General features: G+C 51.0%; 1 protein-coding gene across 1 annotated transcript in view; it reads right to left on the minus strand.

Moving 5' to 3' along the window:
- The window catches only part of ABCC6 (ATP binding cassette subfamily C member 6), a 46,960-nt gene extending 27,848 nt beyond the window's left edge, over positions 1–19,112 (minus strand). Inside the window, exons 1-10 of the mRNA XM_035022350.1 lie at positions 18,975–19,112; positions 17,726–17,908; positions 15,558–15,683; positions 15,296–15,424; positions 12,876–13,001; positions 11,664–11,725; positions 8,796–8,927; positions 4,572–4,775; positions 3,168–3,345; positions 110–271 (exon numbers count right to left, since the gene is read on the minus strand). Of these exons, the coding sequence (XP_034878241.1) occupies positions 110–271; positions 3,168–3,345; positions 4,572–4,775; positions 8,796–8,927; positions 11,664–11,725; positions 12,876–13,001; positions 15,296–15,424; positions 15,558–15,683; positions 17,726–17,908; positions 18,975–19,010 (1,338 nt within the window). The 5' untranslated portion in view covers positions 19,011–19,112. The remainder of the gene's footprint in view (positions 1–109; positions 272–3,167; positions 3,346–4,571; positions 4,776–8,795; positions 8,928–11,663; positions 11,726–12,875; positions 13,002–15,295; positions 15,425–15,557; positions 15,684–17,725; positions 17,909–18,974) is intronic.
- Positions 19,113–19,658: the final 546 nt, after the last annotated feature.

Genomic DNA, 19,658 nt, shown 5'->3' on the forward strand with positions numbered 1-19,658 from the left:
CATGATGTACAGTGAGCGAATACCACTGGATGGAATTGGGGAGTATTCCACGCTCACAGTCAATATGCCACTGATACCCCCGCCTAGGGGTCTCTGAACTATGGCATACCTGCCAGAGATAGACAAAGCAGATGATCATCCAGATGATTGTTATCCAAGGCCCGTTAAGGTAGATGACACTCTCCATCAGTCGCTGTACATCCACGGACACCAGGTTGACCACGTCACCCACTGCACTGACCTTTCTGGAAGCGCTGGAGAGGACCAGGACCTGGGCAGGGTGGGAGGATCGAGACCTAAGTCGGAGGGAAGGACAGGACGAGTTCGGTGGAGTGAGGCAGGGGGACCCACAGCACAGACGGAGCAAGGGCACGGCAGCCTGGCAGGCCTGGGTCAAAGCTGGTCTGCCCTTGCTGGCAGAGGCAGGTCTCTGTGCACTCATCTGTAAAATGGGCCAGTAAACCTCCTAAGCCGCCCTCCTGGGGGCCGTCGTGAGAATTCAGAGAGATGACAAAAACGGAAATGCTCTGAGATCCCTAGAGCATTGGAATGATAAGTCAATAGCATAACACGTCAAACCCTGGGGTTTATGACCATAATGGTGGTCCTTTGCTGAGTGCTCCCTACGTCCCAGGCCCTGTGCTAAGTGAGGAGTGTCATCGTTTTCTGGGATGGAGCACATTCCACAGCCAGATGGAGCAGGGACCGCCGCATTTCATTCCATCTGCAATGCCATGGATAAAACGCTCAATTTTTGTATCACTAAGGGGAAAAAAAAATCAGTGCAATTAACTTAAAACACACGAGACACATCTTGATTTCAGAAGGGTTAAATAAGTGAGACGAGAATCAGTGAAATGCGGAATGACTCCATTTTACAGCCAAGGAAACTGAGGCACAGAGAAGTTGACAAACTTGCCCAAAGTTGGAGGGCTTATTAAAGGCTAGGCCAAGCTTGGAATCTGGGATATGACCAAGGCCAGGCACGAGCTAGACAGGGTGGCAGACCAACCCCTGCAGGCATTTCATGTGCCCCTCACACCCCAACCTGGTTCTCTGGCAGCCTCAGATGTGCCCCGGCCCTGGGGTCACAGTGGACCCCAGCCAGCCTGTTGAATGTGAGGTTCTATTTGCAATCCTCTCTGCTGAGTGTGTGAGGGAAGAAGTAAGGGGGTGAAGGAGTGAGCCCGAATGAATGAGTAGAAAATCTCCAAAAAAAAAAAAAAATCTTCGGGGGCACCTGGGTGGCTCTGTCGGTTAAGCATCTGCCTTCGGCTCAGGTCATGATCCCAGGGTCCTGGGATTGAGACCTGTGTCGAGCTCCCTGCTCAGTGGAGAGCCTGCTTCTCCCTCTCCCTCTGCCTGCCGCTCCCCCTGCTTGTGCGCTCTCTTTTTCTCTCTTTCTGTCAAATAAATAAATAAAACCTTAAAAAAAAAAATCTTCAAATCTTTATTGAGTACCTGCAATGGACCTCACAATGAACTGAGTACTAAGAATATAGCTGTGAACAACAGAGGCAGGTGGCCTGTTCTCCCAGGAGCAGAGTTTGAGTTGGGAAGGAAAATTAAATAAAGACTTACATAGTTCATTCTTCTTCTTTTTTTTAAGATTTATTTATTTATTTATTTTAGAGAGTGTGCGCGCACGTGCTTGCGCATGAGCGGGAGAGAGGCAGAGGGAGAACCAGACTCCCCATTGAGCAGGGAGCGACCCGGGACTTGATCCCAGGACCCTGAGATCATGACCTGAGCCAAAATCAGAGGAGTCGGAAGCTTAACCGACTGAGCCACCAAGGTGCCCCATACCTCATTCTTTAATGACAATTATGAGGAGTGTTAGGAAGAAATGTTTTAAAATATTATTCAGTAATATTATTCAATTATTATTATTATTATTATTACCTATTAGCAAGGTAAACTATGGGCCAGGGCCTTTATTGTGATTTTCACAGGAAGGAAGGGCCAAGCAGGGGAAGCAGGATTGGCTCGTCTGAATAATCTCGGTGGGCTCTGGGACCCAGGAGCTGTCCCTTGTGGTCCAGTACCTGGCCCTGGGGTGAAGAGGGCAGGTGTGTGGTGGCCCAGAGTGTTGAGAGCACCATCAAGGGGGCGATTGGGAGTGTGAGTTCTGGATTGTTTGGTTGGCATGTGAAAAGTATGCGCCCAGTGAGTCATTTACTACCTCTAGGCACTGGCTAGCCCTGGGCTGGGCGAGAGACCCTCCAAGGTTGCCAACGCCCCTGATAGCAAAGCATTGGATGTAGAAAATAAGAAGACACGGTTAATGCGGTTAATGTGGAGGCAGCCCAGCAGGAAGAGCCGGGGTCTGACTTCTCCAGAGATGAGCAAGGCTTCCCTAAGCTTGAGCTCGGGTGCCCTTGCTGGGGAGATGCGGGTCTGAAACCCAGCAGGCAGGCCATCTGGGGATCTGCCCCTGCAGCCATCCAGGAGCTGTTCCCTCCACTCTGTTTCTCCCCCAGGGAACAGCACAGGTGCGAGAGGATTCTCATGGGGACTGAGGCGCCCTGACTCCGGTGCTCCAGACCCCGGCAGATCGTCTTGTGGGCTTCACTTCCAGGGCTCCCGAGGGGATAAGAGTCACTGCACCAAGAGAAGCCCAAAGCCATGGCTATCCACCAGGTATTCGTACTCCACTGACAGAAGTTTCAGCCCTAATGAGTTTACCAGTAGGTCAGGAGTCATTTTTACCATAAGCAGTTTTGCCTGGTAACACAGCTGACAGCCCACTTCTATCTGGTTTCTGCACAGCCCCAAGATTAGCCCCTTCTCCTCATGGGGGGATGAGGGGAAGGTAGGTACATGAAAAGAAATGGAAAGTGTGTCCAGGTAGTAGGAACTGCAAGTGCAAAGGCCCTGAGGTGGGAGGTTGCCTGGTATGTTTGTGGCTGGAGTAGGTTGAGCAAGAGAGAAGGTATGTGATGTGAAAGAGTTGGAGAGGTCCCAGGGTCAGATCACTCAAGGTCTTAGGGAAATAACCAAGGAGGTGACAGTGTAGTGAGAGTGACTACGAATGAGTAAAGTAATGAATGAGTGCATTTTCAGATACAGATGATATGATATGACCCTTCTTGGCTAGAATGTTTATACATAAATTGGGACAAGATTGGGGGGACAGGAAAGACCCACCTCTCACCCCTAAGGCTCACCTTTCTGTACACCAGGCCCGTGATGGCCGTTCGCAGCCTCATCTGCAGCACCTTGACCCTGTACATGAAGTGCTGCTCCACCAGCGATTGCAGGGAGGCAGACAGGAACATCAGCACTGCGAGGAGATACCCCTTCCAGGCTGGGGTCATGGGATTGCCCATAAATTCCAGAAAAAGGCTTTTGAGAGAGGGAGGGTACAAGTGGTGAGAGAAGGCACGCGTGGCTGTCCCCTTTGCCTGAGCCTGGCAAGGTGTGGAGGATCAGACAGCATGGTAGATAGCTTTGCCGAAACGGCTGCAATGGTTTCTCCCACCACCCGCACGCACTCACTTTCAACCTGACTGCTGTTCCTTCAACCAAGGGGTGAGCATTTTATCTCCACCTGTCATGGGCTGAATTGTGTCCCCACCAAATACCTGTGCTAAGTCCTAATCCCTGGTACTTTAGAATGCACCTCTATTTGGAGCCCAGGCCTTTCAGGTGGGGATTTAGTTAAAAGAAAGCTGTTAGGGTGGGACCCTAGTCCAATCTAACTGGTGTCGTTTTAAGAGCAAATGTGCACACACAAGGAGATACAGCGGGCATGCATGCACAAAGGAAAAACCGTGTGAGGACACAGCAAACCGAGAGAGAGGCCTCGAATAAAATCAGTCTTGATCTTGGACTTCCAGCCTCCAGAACTCTGAGAGGATAAATATGTGTTGTCTAAGCCACCCAGCCCGTAATCCTTTGTTATGGTGGCCACAGCAAACAAATACGCAATTCCCTGAATCTGGGCTGGTTGTACAACCAGCTTCAGCCCGGAAAACCCAGTGGAGGTGAGATGGTGTGAGCTCCAAGCCTGAGGCGTCAAGAGAAAGTGCAGCTCTTGGTCCAAGGCTTCGAGCCCTGCCAAGGGGCCATGCGAAGAACAGCCGGAGCAGAGCATATGGAGTGTGAAAGAGGATGTGGGGCAGAGCCAAGCTATCCCAGCTGAGACCATCTGAGACCAGCCAGTCCCCAGCCAGCCGCCCAGCTGACCGCAGGCACATGTGTGAACCCGACTGAGAAATGAAGAACGGCCCAGCGGAGCCCAGCCCAAATTGCTGGCCCACGTTATCATGAGCACGAGACGTGGTTGTAAAACACTTTGGGGCTGTTTTGTTACACAGCAAACACTAACCGATACAGTCAGGTTAGAGTTCACTCATTTTCTCTCCCTGAGGTTTGTCACTTTCTCGTTTATTTTTTTTTTTCCCTTCCTCAGTAGCCTTTTCACCCACCCTTCAGGACCCTGAGCTCTGGAGGACTAGGCAGAGGCAGAAGGAGAGCTGATGCCCCCCCCTACCCGCCCCCAGCTCTGGAAGGACACCACTAAGGAGGGGACCACCAGCGTCAGCAAAGCCCCCAAGGCCTGGACCCACCTGAGGAGCTTGGGGACAGAGAACCTGAAGACATCACAGATGATAAGGCTGAAGGTCGCCAGGAGGAAGGTGGAGCGGGACATCTGCCAGATGGCTCTCAGCAGCGGGCCCCTCTGGCTCCCTTCTTGCTTCAGCAAGGGCTGCATCTCTGGGGTCTCTACACCACAGCTTCCTTTCCTTTTAGCTGCTCTCGCCTTGGCACACCTTCAGGGACAGGAGAAATTGGCTCTGGGTCATTGCAACAGACTGAAGGTTTGCATTTCCAGCCCCCCCAAACTCATCTGTGGGAACCTTACCCCCAGTGTTGTGGTATTTGAAGGTGGGGCTTTGGGCAGGTGATTAGGTCACAAGGATGGAGCCCTCATGGATGGGATTAGCGCCCTGATAAAATGGGCCCCAGACAGTGCCTTCCTCCTTCTGCCAAGTGAGGACAGAGCGTGGACAAAGCCATCTAGGAAGCAGGCCCCCACCAGACACCACATCGGTGGTATTTTAAATATTCTTACAGGTGGCAGCTGAGTGTCCAGCAAGACCAGGCATTACAGGGCCGTCTTCCTGGCGAGGGGGACGAGTTGGTGTGGATCCAGCTTTGCTCCCTCACCTGTTCTTCTCTGTCCCCCAGAGGACTCCTTTATGAGACAACTGGGCAGGGGAGGGGCCAGGCAGGTGGGCAGCCCTAAGGCATTATGGCTGGTGATGGGAATGCACAGGCATCGAGCACCTCCTGTGTGCCAGGCACGCCTTAGTCCTCCGAAGAAGCTGACAGGCACGGTGTTACGCCCATTTCACAGATGAGGAGATGAAGGTTTAGAAGGAACTAGTCCAAGGGCCCACAGCGGGAAAGCTGAAGCACTGGGATTTGATCCCAGCCCTGGGCCTCCAGAGCCCAGGCACCTTGCAAGCCATTGATGAAGCTGCCCCTTTTCCCTCCCACAACTGGCTAGCCCGGAGGTGGTTTAGAGCTGGTCTGGAACCAGTTTAGAATCACAGCTGATGTCCGTGGCCCTGGCACTCTTGGTCTGGATGAAACCACAGGTGGAAGCTTGGGGAAGTTTCGGCAGGGTGGGTGGTGGAGAGCCAGCCGGACAGGTCCTCAGCTGCTGAGAGCCCAGGGGCAGACGACTGTCCTCTTTGGGCTTCTGTGTCCTTGTGCGTGAAAGGACAGGGCTGGTCCCACTCTCAGCACTCCTTCCAGCGCCCACAACCTCTGGGGTTAGCAGTAATTTCAGTGCCTGTTTACAGAGCTGGGACCTGGGATCAGCCCTTTACCTGCACCAGCTTATCGATTTTTCTTACCCTCCCTGCCTGGTGGCTGTCATGGGCTCCCTGTTGTACCTAGGAGGACACGGAGGCTCTGAGAGTGGGTGGCAACTGCCTGAGGTCACACATCAAGGACCGAGCAGGGATTTGAGCCCAGATCTCAATTCATGGAGCACAGAGCACCTCTTTGACCACGGCCCAGCTTCTTGTTTGGTTTGGCGTCTCTGGAGGGCATGGCCTGCTGCCCACAAACATTTTGGTATTTGAGTCTCAAATGCCAAAAAGATGTCACCTTCTTGTCACCTGGCCACCTCTCCCCATCGGCCCATCGTTTAGTTCATTGCCTTCAAAGCCACGCTTATCCTCTCCAACCCTCATCTTTATGTATTTGTCTTGGGTAGACTTCGCTTGTATTCTCCCCACATTCAGCTCCTGAATGCAGTAGGCGATCAATAAATACTTGCCGAATGACTGGGAAAAAACAGTTGTGTGATGGGTGCCAAGGGCCTAACAGGTGTGCCCGGTGCATAAAGTTGTAAAGACGTGTGGAAGGAAGGAAGGCAACCTGGTCTGGTGGACAGCCAGGAGCCTGAGATTCAAATGCCTGCTCTGTCCCCTCGCCCCTGAGCCTCAGTGTTTCCATCTATAAAATGGGGTGGGCCAGGAGATGACTATGAAGGTCTCTTTCCAGCTGGTTTTTTTCACTCCATTCTGCTCTGGCTGCTCGCCCCAGAATTCTGAATCACTGTGTTCAACCTGCAGGCTCTGTTGCCAGCTCCCTCCTTCCCAGCGGGTCTCACATTCCATCATGGGAGGTCTCTAGATTGGCGTCTGGTCTTTGGTCTCTGGACTGAAGGCCATTTAGTGCAGGGCTTGCACAAGACCACAGGGAGAGGCAGGGGATGTGAGTGAGCGGCCAGGGTCCAAGTTGGGGGAGCAAAAGGGAGGGGTGTGGACTGCAGCAAAGCAAAGAGTGTGTGCCCTGTCCATTGGGGCAGCTGTTACCCAGATCCACTCCCTTGTTGCTATTTAGGGATGTGACTGGGCACTGCCAGTCTCCTTTATTTTTTCGTTTTTTTAAAGATTTATTTATTTATTTTAGAGAGCGAGTGCAAGCGGAGGAGGGGCAGAGGGAGAGGAGAGAGAGAATCTCAAGCAGACTCCCCGCTGAGCACAGAGCGCAATGTGGAGCTCAATCTCACGACCCTGAGATCATGACCTGAGCCAAAATCAAGATTCAGATGCTTAACTGACTGCGCCATCCAGGCATCCCCTGCCAGCCTACTTTAAAAGAGACCAGAATTCCAGATTTTTACATGAAGTCTCCAGTGTTTTAAATGTTGGCACCTTAAAAAAAAAAAAAGTCCCAAATAACAACAACAGTAAACACCACGTGGACCAAACATACCTCTGTGACCCTCATCTGGTCAGCAAGTGGCTTGTTCCTGACTTCTCAGGATGACATCCTCTCCCTTCCCCCCAGAATTGCAAAATACTTTGGAAATAAAACCAAAGTTCTCTTCATGTGTAATCAGTCAGCTCCGAAAATAACTGAGCTGGATCTCGGTCTGGCCATGCCTTCCTCCTTTCTTTCTGTCAGTTGCTACGGATTCTTAAACTGTTGTGAAGAATGTTTGTGTCCCAAGTTCTCATGCCCCAAGGGGAGGTGACAGCTGGGAGAGAGTGGGCAGGACCTTGAGGGTCCTTCTGAATGAATTCTGCCACTTAAAAATCTTGTATGAGTGGAGGGGCAGGACAGCAAGATAGGCCTGGAGAATGAGTTGCTGTTTTGATTTGCTCATATCATTTACCCCTTTTGCGGAATCACACCCTACTGTGGCTCTGAAGGGACCGCCAAGTATGGGGGCCTGACCCTGGCTATGGTACTGGTCCCTGATTGGCACATGACTGGAGCCAGCCAATCAGAGGCCTTCCCTAGCATTTTCTATATGGATGCTAGGAGAGACACTCATTTTGCAGGAGTTGCTACACTGGCAGGATATGAGATAGGCCGCGGCACAGACATCAGCTGAGCTGAGAGATGGAGAGAAAGAATTTGAACATTATGCAAGTCCCTGGATCCAGCCACACCTGAAGCTAGACTACCTTCTCAATTATGTGAGCCAATAGACATCTCTCTCTCCCTTTTTCTAATTTGTAGGATTCAGCTACCTACAACAACTGCCCCAAATCCTAGAGTATACAGGAGAACCCCGTAACTCTTCCCATAGAGCTAAGTCACTTTTGTCTGTCCCCTGAAACACCAAGGTCATGTGATTTGTCCAAGGCCATCAACTACGCAATGGCAAGACTGCATTTAACCCACGTTTAATGAATCCTATGTTGACCGCTCTTTTCGGTAGGTCAGAGGTTCCCAGACTGGGTTTCTCAGAGTCAGAGGGGACCACAGAAGTTTCCAGAGATGCCACAGAGGGCAGGAGTGAGGCAGAGTGGACAGGACTAGAAAGAGCTTGAAATCCTCTGGATAACGGATACTGTTTGAGCTTTTACCATTTTTGAGGTATTCACTAAATTCGTTTCCAAAATCCACATGAGCTATGAGCCAGGGCCTAATGGCATGCCCCCTGAACAGATGAGAAAACCGAGGACCAGGAAACCAATCCCTCAGGTTAAGTAGTAAGTAGCTGCATGCATGTTATGGACCACCACCCAACCCTCCACTCCCCTACTCCCTGCCCGCCCCCGTTTCCTGCCTGCCATCCCCCCATTCAAGCTTCCTTCTGGGGGCCCCGAGGAGCACCCACTGTGTCCTTTGAGAGCCTGCAAAGCTCTCTGGAAGGAAACGTCCCTTGACCCTAGTCAGTTATTGCTTAGTGGGATCGGCTGTCAGGTAGGGGCCTATGGCACTGGAGCCCAGAGTAGGGTCTGGGGTTGTATTTGGGGCCAGATGATGAACTTTGCTCACCAGGCATGGGGCCACGCTCTCATTTTTCACACACTCACCGCTGGGCTGCACTGCGGTTCCTTTTCCACTCCCTTTCGAACTGGGAAACAAGTTCTTCTGAGGAGTTTTCTCGGCTAAGCGACCAGAGGTCTTCTGGCTCCAGCGGCCTCCTGTAGCCCCTCCAGACCAGCCTGTGAAAGGTCACCAGGGCAAGCTCCTGAGGCCATTCCCCCTGCAAGGTCCTGACCTGGTCCAGACCCCTCTGCACCTCTGCTGGCCCCTCAGGAAAATGAAAGCAATTAACCTAACCACACCTAACATTTGTGGGGCACTTCCCAGTTTACAAAGAACCATCTCATTAAATCTCACGTGATAACTATTGACCCATTTTACAGATGAGGAAATAAAAAATCGAGGCTCAGAGAGATTAAATGACTTAAACAAGGGACGACCTGTGTGGCGAGGGAAGTAAACCTCCCTAGGTGTCAGATGTCCGGAGTTGGACACCTGAATTCTACCCTCAGCTTTCCCTGTTATAAATTCCTTTCCTGAGCTTTTCTTTATAATACTTGCTGCAATTATGATTTACTTTTTTGGTCTGGTTATTTATTGTCTTTCTCCATTACCATTGAATGGTAGGCTCCACGGAGACAAAGAGTATTTACCTTTATTCTCCTCCTCTGTATCCTCACCTCCTGACACAGGGCAAAAGGTTTGTCAAGTGAAGCCATTTACCAGGTCTGTGACCTTGGGCAAGTCACTTCCCATGATTAGACCTCAGTTTTCTCACTTGAAAATGAAGAGTTTCCCAACACTTGAGACTAGTACGTGAGATGATTGTAGATGGCACAGTGTTGGAGGAGGTCATGGAGAGGACGTGACCTCTGGTTGTCCCGTAAGCTGGACGGGGGCAATCGGAGTCTTCTCACCTGTCCCCTGTCCTTGGAATGGATGTTCTGCCCACTCTGCCATTGCAAGGAAGCAGCCTTGAGACCGTCTGGATGGTAGATGGGACTGAACCCTGTTGAACCCTCCGCATAAACTAAGATTCTGGCGGGGAAGGTGCAGAGATCTCCTCGTCTTGTGGCCTCCCAGGACAAGTCTCACAAGTTCCCTTGCTTATTAAAGCTGTCACCTGCCAATAGGAATGGCCTTCCTCTTTTTTCAGTCTCTCCTTGCCTTCCAGGTATGGGGGCCAGTTTGCGAACCAACACACATAGACAAGAAATTAATTACTATAGACTTCTGTGGCGGGAGTGTTGCTTCTCAGGTCTCTGTAATCTTTCTGGTAATACCAAGGAAAAGGTCTCGTTTGGTGCTGGTCCTTAGTTCCCTGTCTGAGACTTTCCAAGTTCCTTTTTCTTTTTTTTAGAGAGGTGGGGGACAGACGGAGAAGGAGAGAGAATCTTAAGCAGGCTCCATACCCAGCACAGAGCCCAATGCAGGGCTCGATGTCATGACCCTGAGATCATGACCTGTGCCGAAATCAAGAGTCGGACGCTTAACCGACTGAGCCACCCAGGCGCCCCTCCAAGTTCCTTTTTTTGTTTAATCCAGGGCAAACTCAGGCAATCTAGTGCTGATCTAGAAGTTATTAACATGGCTTGGTTTTCACTGGAATTTTTGGGGGAGGAGAGCTACATGGCAAGTGATTTAATAGATTTTTCCAACTTGGCAGTGATAGAAAGTTTCCTTTTAAAAAAGTTTATGAAGGGGCGCTTGGGTGGCTCAGTCAGTTAAGCGTCTGCCTTCGGCTCAGGTCGTGATCCCGGGGTCCTGGGTTTGAGTCCTGCATCAGGCTCCCTGCACAGTGGGGAGCCTGCTTCTCCCTCTCCCTCTGCCTGCCACTCTGCCTACCTGTGCTTCCTCTCTGTCAAATAAATAAATAAAATCTTAAAATAAAATAAAATTAAAAAACCAAAAAAGTTTATGAAAGTATAAAAAGTGAGTTGAAAAAAGACATTAAGTAAAGAGAGGACAATAATACCCCAATAAGGCAAAAAGCTTAAAGAATGGTCCATAAATGCCATGTTTGGGAGACAGAGGGCTAGGTCCTCTCTAGAGCTGGTTAGCAAACCTGTATGCACTTCCCACCCATTCCTCACCCCCTAGAGCATCCTATTCTTTGTGTATTTACCAACCACTTTGTACAATACTCATTAAGGGCCATACGCTATGCTAAGTGCCTCACAAGACTTATTTCACTTAATCCTCACCACCCTACAAGGTAGATGCTATTATTATCCTCATTTTACAGGCACAGGGACTGAGACACAGAGAGGTTAAGTAGCTTGCCCAGGGTCACACAGCCCGGAAGTGGTGGGGCTAGGATTCGAATCCAGGTGCTACCAAGATCTGACTGCAGTGTGGCCCACAGGGGACCCAGCAATGTGGGCGCACCCTGAGCGCCTGGCACGCTGGACCTGGAGAAACATCTGTGTTCTCCACCATCCTGGGAGCCTCTGGGGAGTAGAGATGTGGTCTTTTACCTCCTCAGTGCCGGTGTTTAGCACACAGTAGGTGCTTCTTAGCGTTGATGGAATGCATGAAGCCAAGTAATTGATACAATTTTGCTGAGCACCTGCTGCGCACCAGCACTAAGCATTTTACATTTAATGAAGGTAGAGTTGTTCCCCTTTTCAGAGGGGCAAACTGAGACTCTGAATGTTTGCCATATGGGCCGGCTAAGAGCAAGAGCCAGGACTCAAACCCAGACCTCACTCCAGTGGAGGAATGGGAATGGGATGTGGATATTGGGCACACTGAAATCTGACAGAGAAGCACCAAGGCTGGGAGGAAGAAAGCCTGGCTGACCTCCATAGGCTTGGGAGGAAACGTCTCGGGGGGAAAGGTGGGATGACAAATAAGGGCAGCAAATGCAGGAGGTGGGGGCACCACCTCAGCCCCTTTCCTGCTACTTTACTTACCCAGAAATCCACCAGAACATGACCCTGGAGGGGAAGGAAGCTTCAGCCTCTGGACATGGGTTCTGTAAAGACAAGAGTCGGGGTGGAGGGAGGACTCGATCTCGTGTTCCATGGCCAACGTAAGGCAAGGGAACCAAGGTCAGGAAGACAGGAGGAACGGTCCATGAGCTTGGTCCCGAGAGTGCTCATTGACATGCCCTGCCTACTTGGCGGAGGTGCTTGGTGCTTCCTAGCAGGCAAGGCGAAAAGGGACTACGCCACAAGTCTGACAGCATCCACAAGAACTGTTTCCCAGAGGAACAACTGTTATGAATACTGAGACCAAGAAGTTCTCAAAGCAGGAGCATGCATGACACAGACACTAACATCCTCGACCATATCCCTCAGGGAATACGGCGAGAAGATGCAGAGGGATCCGTCCTGAGACCCTGCCAGAAAATTCCCATGCATCTACGCCCTTCACCAACAGGGCACAAGACTCCCTATGTCACCATATGTGTACCATTATGGCTCATTATCAATTTTTGATTTTTTTCTTCCATTCTCCTAGAACAAAAAAGCTCTACTGGAGTTTTCACTTGATTACTCGCATAGCTGAGCTTTTTTTTTTTTTTTTTTTTTTTGAGGTGATCTCTCCCTCAGAATTCTTGCCTGATTTCACAGGCTAGCTCAGGGCTCCCTGTTGTCAACTCTCGTGGGCCATGAATTCCTCCTGCAGGGCCCCAGTGGTAATTTCGCACGTGTTTGTAGAATTCATGTGGTTAACGTCTGGTTCCTCGACTTGGCTGTTAGCTGCATGGGGATGGGGACTGCATCTGCTTGTTTACCCTAGGTCCTCAGCACCTAGCTGGGGCACAGAGCATGGGCTGACAGCCTGCAGCCCCCTGGCCCAGATCTGGCACACTGCCTGTCTCTGCAAATAGTTTTATTGGAACACAGCCAAGCTCACGCCACAACAGCAGAGTTGAATGTCAGAAGAACCATTTGGCCCACAAAGCCTAAAACATTGTCTGTCTTGCCCTGATCAGAAAAAGTGGGCCAACCCATGGCATAGAGTAGATATACAATACTCATTCTGCTGAATGAAAGAATGAATGAAACATTATGAAAGGCTTGTGCTCTAGTCTAGCTCCCTTCTGTCCCATGGGGAGACCGAGACCAGAAGTGGAACAGGGACAAGGGAGGCACCGGGCTGGAGGCACGGCAACTTACAGACTGCTGGGGGTCTTCAGGGAAGAAGGGTGGGTGATCGACAAGGCAGGACAGCACAAACTGGGCTACCACCAGCGACAAGCACAGGTAGGTCGCCAGGTGGTAGAAGGGGTCGCTCTGGAAGCCCTGTGGAAGAGAAAGCAGAAGTCCCACTGAGTCTGGAATGCTGAAGTCCGTAGCCTGAGCAGCAGTCTTTTTATTTTTTATTTATTTATTTTTTTTAATTCTTATGTTAATCCCCATACATTACATCATTAGTTTTAGATGAAGTCTTCCATGATTCATTGTTTGTGCATAAGAGCAGCAGTCTTTATAGGCATTGTTTCAAGTCCCTCCCTACCCTGACCCTAGCTGGAGTCTCCTTGTTCTGTTCACTCATGTGGAGACTGGGGCTCAGAGAAGCGACAGCACCTTGCTCAAGGGCACACAGAGGATCTGATCCAAACCACAAGCTTTTGCTGTCACGCCACGCCATGATTGCTTTGACGTCCGTTGCCCCTCCAGTCAGAGCCCCTTAATTTGTTTTCCCATGCTCAGGTATGTGGTTTATGCAGAACTGACTCCATTCCAGTCTGGGCAGGTGACTGAGGTCTGATCAAGGAGAATGTTCCAGTCCCCTGGCTACTGTGATTGCGTTAGGAATGGATGCTGGACCCACACCGGGCCGATGAGAGCTAGAACCATCGGGAGATCTTCCATCCAGTTTGCTACACTGGAGGAACATAGGTCTGGAGCAATTGGTGGCTCTTGTTGCCTCCCCACTGGGGAGTGAAGCTAACATGGCAGAGCCAAGAGACAGAGGGAAATGGAGATCTGGTGTCATCTGGACACCTGGATCAGCTAAGGCCAGGAGATCGCCCATTTATGAGCAATAAATTCCTTTGGAATTTTTCCCCTTTAAGCTAGTGTGAGTTGAGTTTTTGTGGCTTAAAACAAGAGCCCTAGTTTCAAATTGCAATTCCTCTACTGGATTTCTATACTCTTCTGTTTTTGTTTTTTGCAGATAATAGATAATTTGATATTCCAAATACATTATGGCCCACCTTCCCTATACTGCTATTTTTACTACCGTTTCTATCGGATAGGGGAGATGGACTTGGGCTCTGCACTCCTGGGCTGTGTGACCTCAAGGAAGCCATTCACAATTCTTAGCCTCGGTTTCCTCATAAAACGGGACTGCTGGAATCCACCACAAGGCGTTCTTGCGAGAACTCAACGAGGCCATGATGTAAAGGAGCCTGCCCCGGGGCCCGGCGCGGGGCTGGGGCTCCAGAGCATGTGAGTTCATGATATTATTATTTCTGTGCTTTGTCCATCAACTGTGGGACCCTCGCTTTTCACAAATCAGTGGATGGCCTGTGGAATTTTCCCATCAGTTACAAACTCAGTTACAAAGATTACTTTGTAAAAATCTGTCCCTAAGAACCGAATGGCATGGCGTTTCTCTGCCTTTTCCTTTCAGGAGCAGGATGGAGCAACCGTTTAGCTCGAGAAATGATGATCTACAGCCTGTTGCAGCGGGCCTCCCGATCAGATGTCTTGGGTGGGCATGCCGTCTACGCGGGCAGTTTTCAACTGGGGCAAATCTGTCCCCAGTGGATGTTTGGCTATGTCCGCAGACATTCTGGATTACCATAAGGGGAGGTGTGCAGTTGGCATCTAGTGGGTGGAGGCCGGGGATGCTGTTTAACACCCCAAAATGCAAGAACGGGCTCCCGCCGCCCATCTCTTCTTGCCCAGTGTCCTGAGGTTGAGAAACCCTGGCCTCTATAAACCTTGAAGGCTCTGGAAGGCGGGTGCAGAGATCTATTTGTCTTGCAGCACCTGGGACAAGCCTCGTAAATCCTCTCGCTTACTAACCCTGCCCCGTACCGTCTGGAGTGCCCTGCCTCTTCCTTCATCTGTCCTTGCCCTCTGTGTATGGGGCCACTTTCAGATTTCACCCGGGAAGCTCCTGCGGTTGTGAACCAGCAGTGCCCCTGTGCCCCGGGTGGGGAGGGAGGGGGAGGATGTGTGAAGAGATGCGCCGTCTGGGAATGTGGGACACGTGGGCCCGAGTCGTGTGGGAGCTTGAAGGCACGGATGCACTGGGTGGCGGCAAACGTGGATGGCTGTGTGCAGGTGTGTGTGTCTCAGTCTGTGGTTGTGAGATGCACGAAGGGGGGCATAGAGGTGTGTGTCGGGGGTGCAGGTACAGTGTGTGACATGCGCATGTCAGGCGGTGGGAATTTGCGTCCGAGAAAAATGTATGGGAGGATGGGTGCACCTGTGTGAGGGAGTGCACCTGTGCATCGCTGGAGTTTAAGCAACCGTGGTGTGTGTCTCTGTTTAGACAAGAAGTCATGTGTGGAAAGGGGAGGAGGAAGGACAGGGCCCAAGGCTTGAAACTGCCGTATCGGTCCTCACGGGCCTCCACTTACCCCTTGCAAGGCCAGCTGGGCGGCACTGGTAGCTGGCAAGGGAAAGCACAACAGCCAGTATCCAAACAGCACCCCGGATGCCCGGACCCCCTTCTTCCTCTCCGTGTGGATCAGGAACATGGCGAAGCTCTGGACAGGAGAGTCAGGATGGGCCCCTTAAGGTGGGGAGGGAGAAAGGGAGCCCCGCTCTGCCCCACACCCTCCACCAGGGCAGGAAAAGCCACAGCCAGAAGCAAGACCAGCAAGCCTGGGTCATCATTACCATCGTGGTGAGCCACACGGTGGGATGAATGAGGAATTCTGGGGCCTGGGGCGTTCCCCGCTGGATTCTCCAAAGAGCCACAGACACGCTGGAGGTGCACAGCATTATGAGGGTGAGCCCAAGCACCTGGGAAACAGGCTTAGATAAGGCTGGTGGGCAAAAAGAAAAGTGATGGCAAACTGGACAGTGACCCCGTGCCCAATTGGACAGTGGCTCTGGATGAGGCACCTGTTAAGGTACCAGTGTTATAATTTTTTTTTTTAAAGATTTTATTTATTTATCTGAGAGAGAATGGGAGACAGAAAGCATGAGAGGGGGAGGATCAGAGGGAGAAGCAGACTCCCCGCCGAGCAGGGAGCCCGATGTGGGACTCGATCCCGGGACTCCAGGATCATGACCTGAGCCGAAGGCAGTCGCTTAACCAACTGAGCCACCCAGGCGCCCTATAATTTTTTTTTTTTTAAGATTTTTATTTATTTGACAGAGAGAGACACAGCGAGAGAGGGAACACAAGCAGGGGGAGTGGGAGAGGGAGAAGCAGGCCTCCCGCCGAGCAGGGAGCCCGATGCGGGACTCGATCCCAGGACCCCGGGATCATGACCTGAGCCGAAGGCAGATGCTTAACGACTGAGCCACCCAGGCGCCCTACCAGTGTTATAATTTAACAGTGCCAATGTAAAAGATGCTTAAGAAAAAGCAGGAAGGGCTGTTGCAGATGGATCTTGACCTGTAAGTGTCCTATAAATAATGCGCCACAGGGGTCTGAGCCAACCCAGTGTTTCCCAAAATGCAGGGGTGGGGTGGGGTGCACCAAGAGTGGACAGGAGAGATGCTTTATGTGTGAAGAAGTGGCATGAAACGACATTTGCTCAGCAGGTGAAAAAGTTCCACTGTCTTCGAGTCCCTTTTGAGCCCTCCTATTAAATCAAGGAGAAACTCTCTGCTGGGACTGGTATGTCTCTAGACCCTTCTCTAAGATGTGGTGGTCTCTCTTTTGAACGAGAGAAAGCGACACGGTGCATGCAGGTGAGAAAGAAGACAGGACCTGGGCGCATTGAGAAACTATTGTAAGCACCTCAGTTAGTCCAAAGCAGGGCTCAACTACCGGCAGGCTGAGTTTGACACGCTGCCTGTTTTTATATCATCTGTGAGCTAAGAATGGTTTTGACACTTTTTTTTTTTTTTTTTAAGTAGGCTCCATGTCCATCGTGGAGCCCAACGCAGGGCTTGAACTTACGATCCTGAGATCAAGACCTGAGCTGAGATCAAGAGTCCGATGCTTAAGAGATGGGGCCACCCAGGTGCCCCTGGTTTTGACATTTTTTGATCATTGAACAAAACTCAAAAAAGGTACAATGTGTCATGACATGTAAAAAGTATATGAAATTCAAATTTCAGTGACTATCGAGAAAATGTTACTTGAAACACAATCATGTCTGTTTATTCACTGTTGCCTGTGGCCACTTTCCTGCTGCAGAATAGCTGGGTGGAGACCACATGAGCCTCAAAGCCTCCAATATATACTCTCTGGCCCTTTAAGGAAGAGCATGCAACCACTTGATAGGTGGTCAGCAATAGGAGAAAAATTAACAAGGTGTTATGGGAATAAATGAACCTTGAAGGACATTCTTGTAGAAGTTTGGAGAAGGGGCGGATGAGCAGAAAGGCTCACAGGTGGAAAGCCAGTGTTTCTGTAACACACGAAAACAAATACATTACAATTTTAAGAACTGGTTTTTAGAACTGCCAGTGGAGAAGCATGAAAATCAACGTGTGACTGTTAAAAAACGTAAAAAGTTTATCCCAGCACCATCCTAAAATCACCTCGTGGATCCCAGGAGTAGACACTGCACACTCTTGGGGGAATGCCAGGTGATGGTGTTCATAAACTGGCCGGGAACGTACGAGGGTCTAGATGTGTGTGTCTGCAGACGCGTGGATTTTATTATCACGAAATCTGTGTGGGACGGATCTTGTTCCACAGAGTTTTTCTTCTGTAGCCTCTGAAGTATTGCTCTGTTTGATGAACAGGTTCCCCTTCTTATCCCCACACTGTGTGTTCCTCGAAAGGAGGAATGTCCACTTCAGGGGTCTCAGCCCGGTTCCAGCCTGCTCCCCCCCACCTCCCAACCCTTGTCTGCTTACAGGCTCCCAGAAGCAGTAGTTACCAGTTTGGCCTTGAAGAGCAGGGACATCCGGAGGTAGCCTCGGCCATGGCGGTGGAGGTATAGGAGGTAGATGGGGCCAAGGACCCAGAGGTACATAGGGGGCACCCAGACCCCTGCCGTTTTCAGGAAGCACACATTCAGTAGGTGGGCAGCAGTGGGCTCAGACTCCGTCCAGTTCCAAACCTGAGGGAACACCAGGGCCACCCTTGTAATGCTACAATGCAGGGGTCCCAAACTCACCTGATTAGGGAAAAGGCAACCTTTTGGACTCCTTTTTTTTTTTTTTCCCAAGATTTTATTTATTTATTTGACAGAGAGAGAGAGAGCACAAGCAGGGGGAACGGCAGGAAGAGGGAGAGGGAGAAGCAGGCTCCCCGCTGAGCAGGGAGCCTGATGAGGGGGCTCACTCGATCCCAGGACGGATCATGACCCGAGCTGAAGGCAGACCCTTAACCAACTGAGCCACCCAGGCGCCCCAACCTTTTGGGCTCCTAACATTGACGTGAAAATGGGCCAAGCACTTTTTGGAGTACCTTGAAATTCTCAACTCCTTTAATGCTAATAACATCAACACTAAGAAGTAGAGACAACTATCATACTGATTTTGCATAGAAGGAAGCGGAGGCCCAGAAAGTAAATAGTTTGGGTGATTGTCATCCAGGTGGAAAGTGGAGGTGCCAGTTATCTTTCTTGACTGCTCCCCACTTCACCACTGGCCAACACTAGGAATTCAACCTCCCTGTGCCTCAGTTTCCTTCCCGGAAAAGGGGAGGGGTGGTGTGAAGAGATTCTACCTCTAAAGGTTGCATTAAATGGGTTAATACCAGTAAAGCACATAGTAGGATGTTGGGCACAAAGTAAGCCCTCAGTTAACATCAGCTATTATTACAGCCTTACCTACCTGGCCCCTGAAATCCTGGGAGTTGGCGACTCTCACTCCCACCCCCTGAACGTCACTCCCCAGAGTCCTTTGCTAAGAACCTGGATCAAAGAGGAAGCCAGCCAGAGAGGCGGGGGTCCTGAAGCTTTTATGCAAATAGAGGTCAAAGCCCGCCGGCAGCTGGGAGGTCTGGAGGCCCCATTAGCGGGGTTGGGGTCTGGGGGGGGGCACGACCTGTTAAACGGGTCGCTGTTCTTCTGGCTGAGAATTTAGGGGTCTCTCCCCTCCCCAGTATCGCCGCCTTAGAGAGCTGTCGGAGAGATCTACCCAGCCCGGAAAAGGAGAGTAGGACAGGAGGGGGACACTTACCTCCTGTCCCATACAGGGCTCTGCAGGCGCAGCCATCGCGCGTCTCCCGGTGCCCGTCTGTCTGTCCGCCCCGCAGTATGTCGGTCGGTCCCTGGGCAACCTCCTCGGCCAAGCTCCGGGTCCTGGAAGGGGCGGGGACTGGCAGGTTTGGCTGAGATTTGAGCTCGGGGATTGCCAAGCCCAGGGCAAGGTCCCGCCGCGGGGCAGGGGAGGGGCGTGAAGGGGTGAGACGAGGCGATTGGAGGGGACGCCGGGGGAGGGGATCCCGGAGCCCCAGAAAGTGCAGCTGGTGGGCGCCTGGGTGGCTCAGTCGTTAAGCGTCCGCCTTCGGCTCAGGTCATGATCCCAGGGTCCTGGGGTCGAGTCCCACATTGGGCTCCCTGCTCGGCAGGAAGCCTGCTTCTCGCTCTCCCACTCCCCCTGCTTGTGTTCCTGCTCTCGCTCTCTCTCTCTCAAATAAATAAATAAAATCTTTAAAAAAAAAAAAAAAAGAAAAGAAAAGAAAGTGCAGCTGGTATCCTGGTAAAACCCTCCAGCCCCGCAACAAATGGGATGAACACTGTCTCTAGGGAGATTTTCAGATCACGAATAGAGTTTAGCACAGTGTCCAGCACACAGTAAATGCTCAGTAAGAATTAGCGATTATTAGCATTAGTGGTGTTATTTCATGCATAGGTTACTAAG

This window comes from Mirounga leonina, unplaced genomic scaffold, assembly GCF_011800145.1.
Source record: "Mirounga leonina isolate KUSES-001 unplaced genomic scaffold, KU_Mleo_1.0 Mir_175, whole genome shotgun sequence".
NCBI lineage: Eukaryota > Metazoa > Chordata > Mammalia > Carnivora > Phocidae > Mirounga > Mirounga leonina.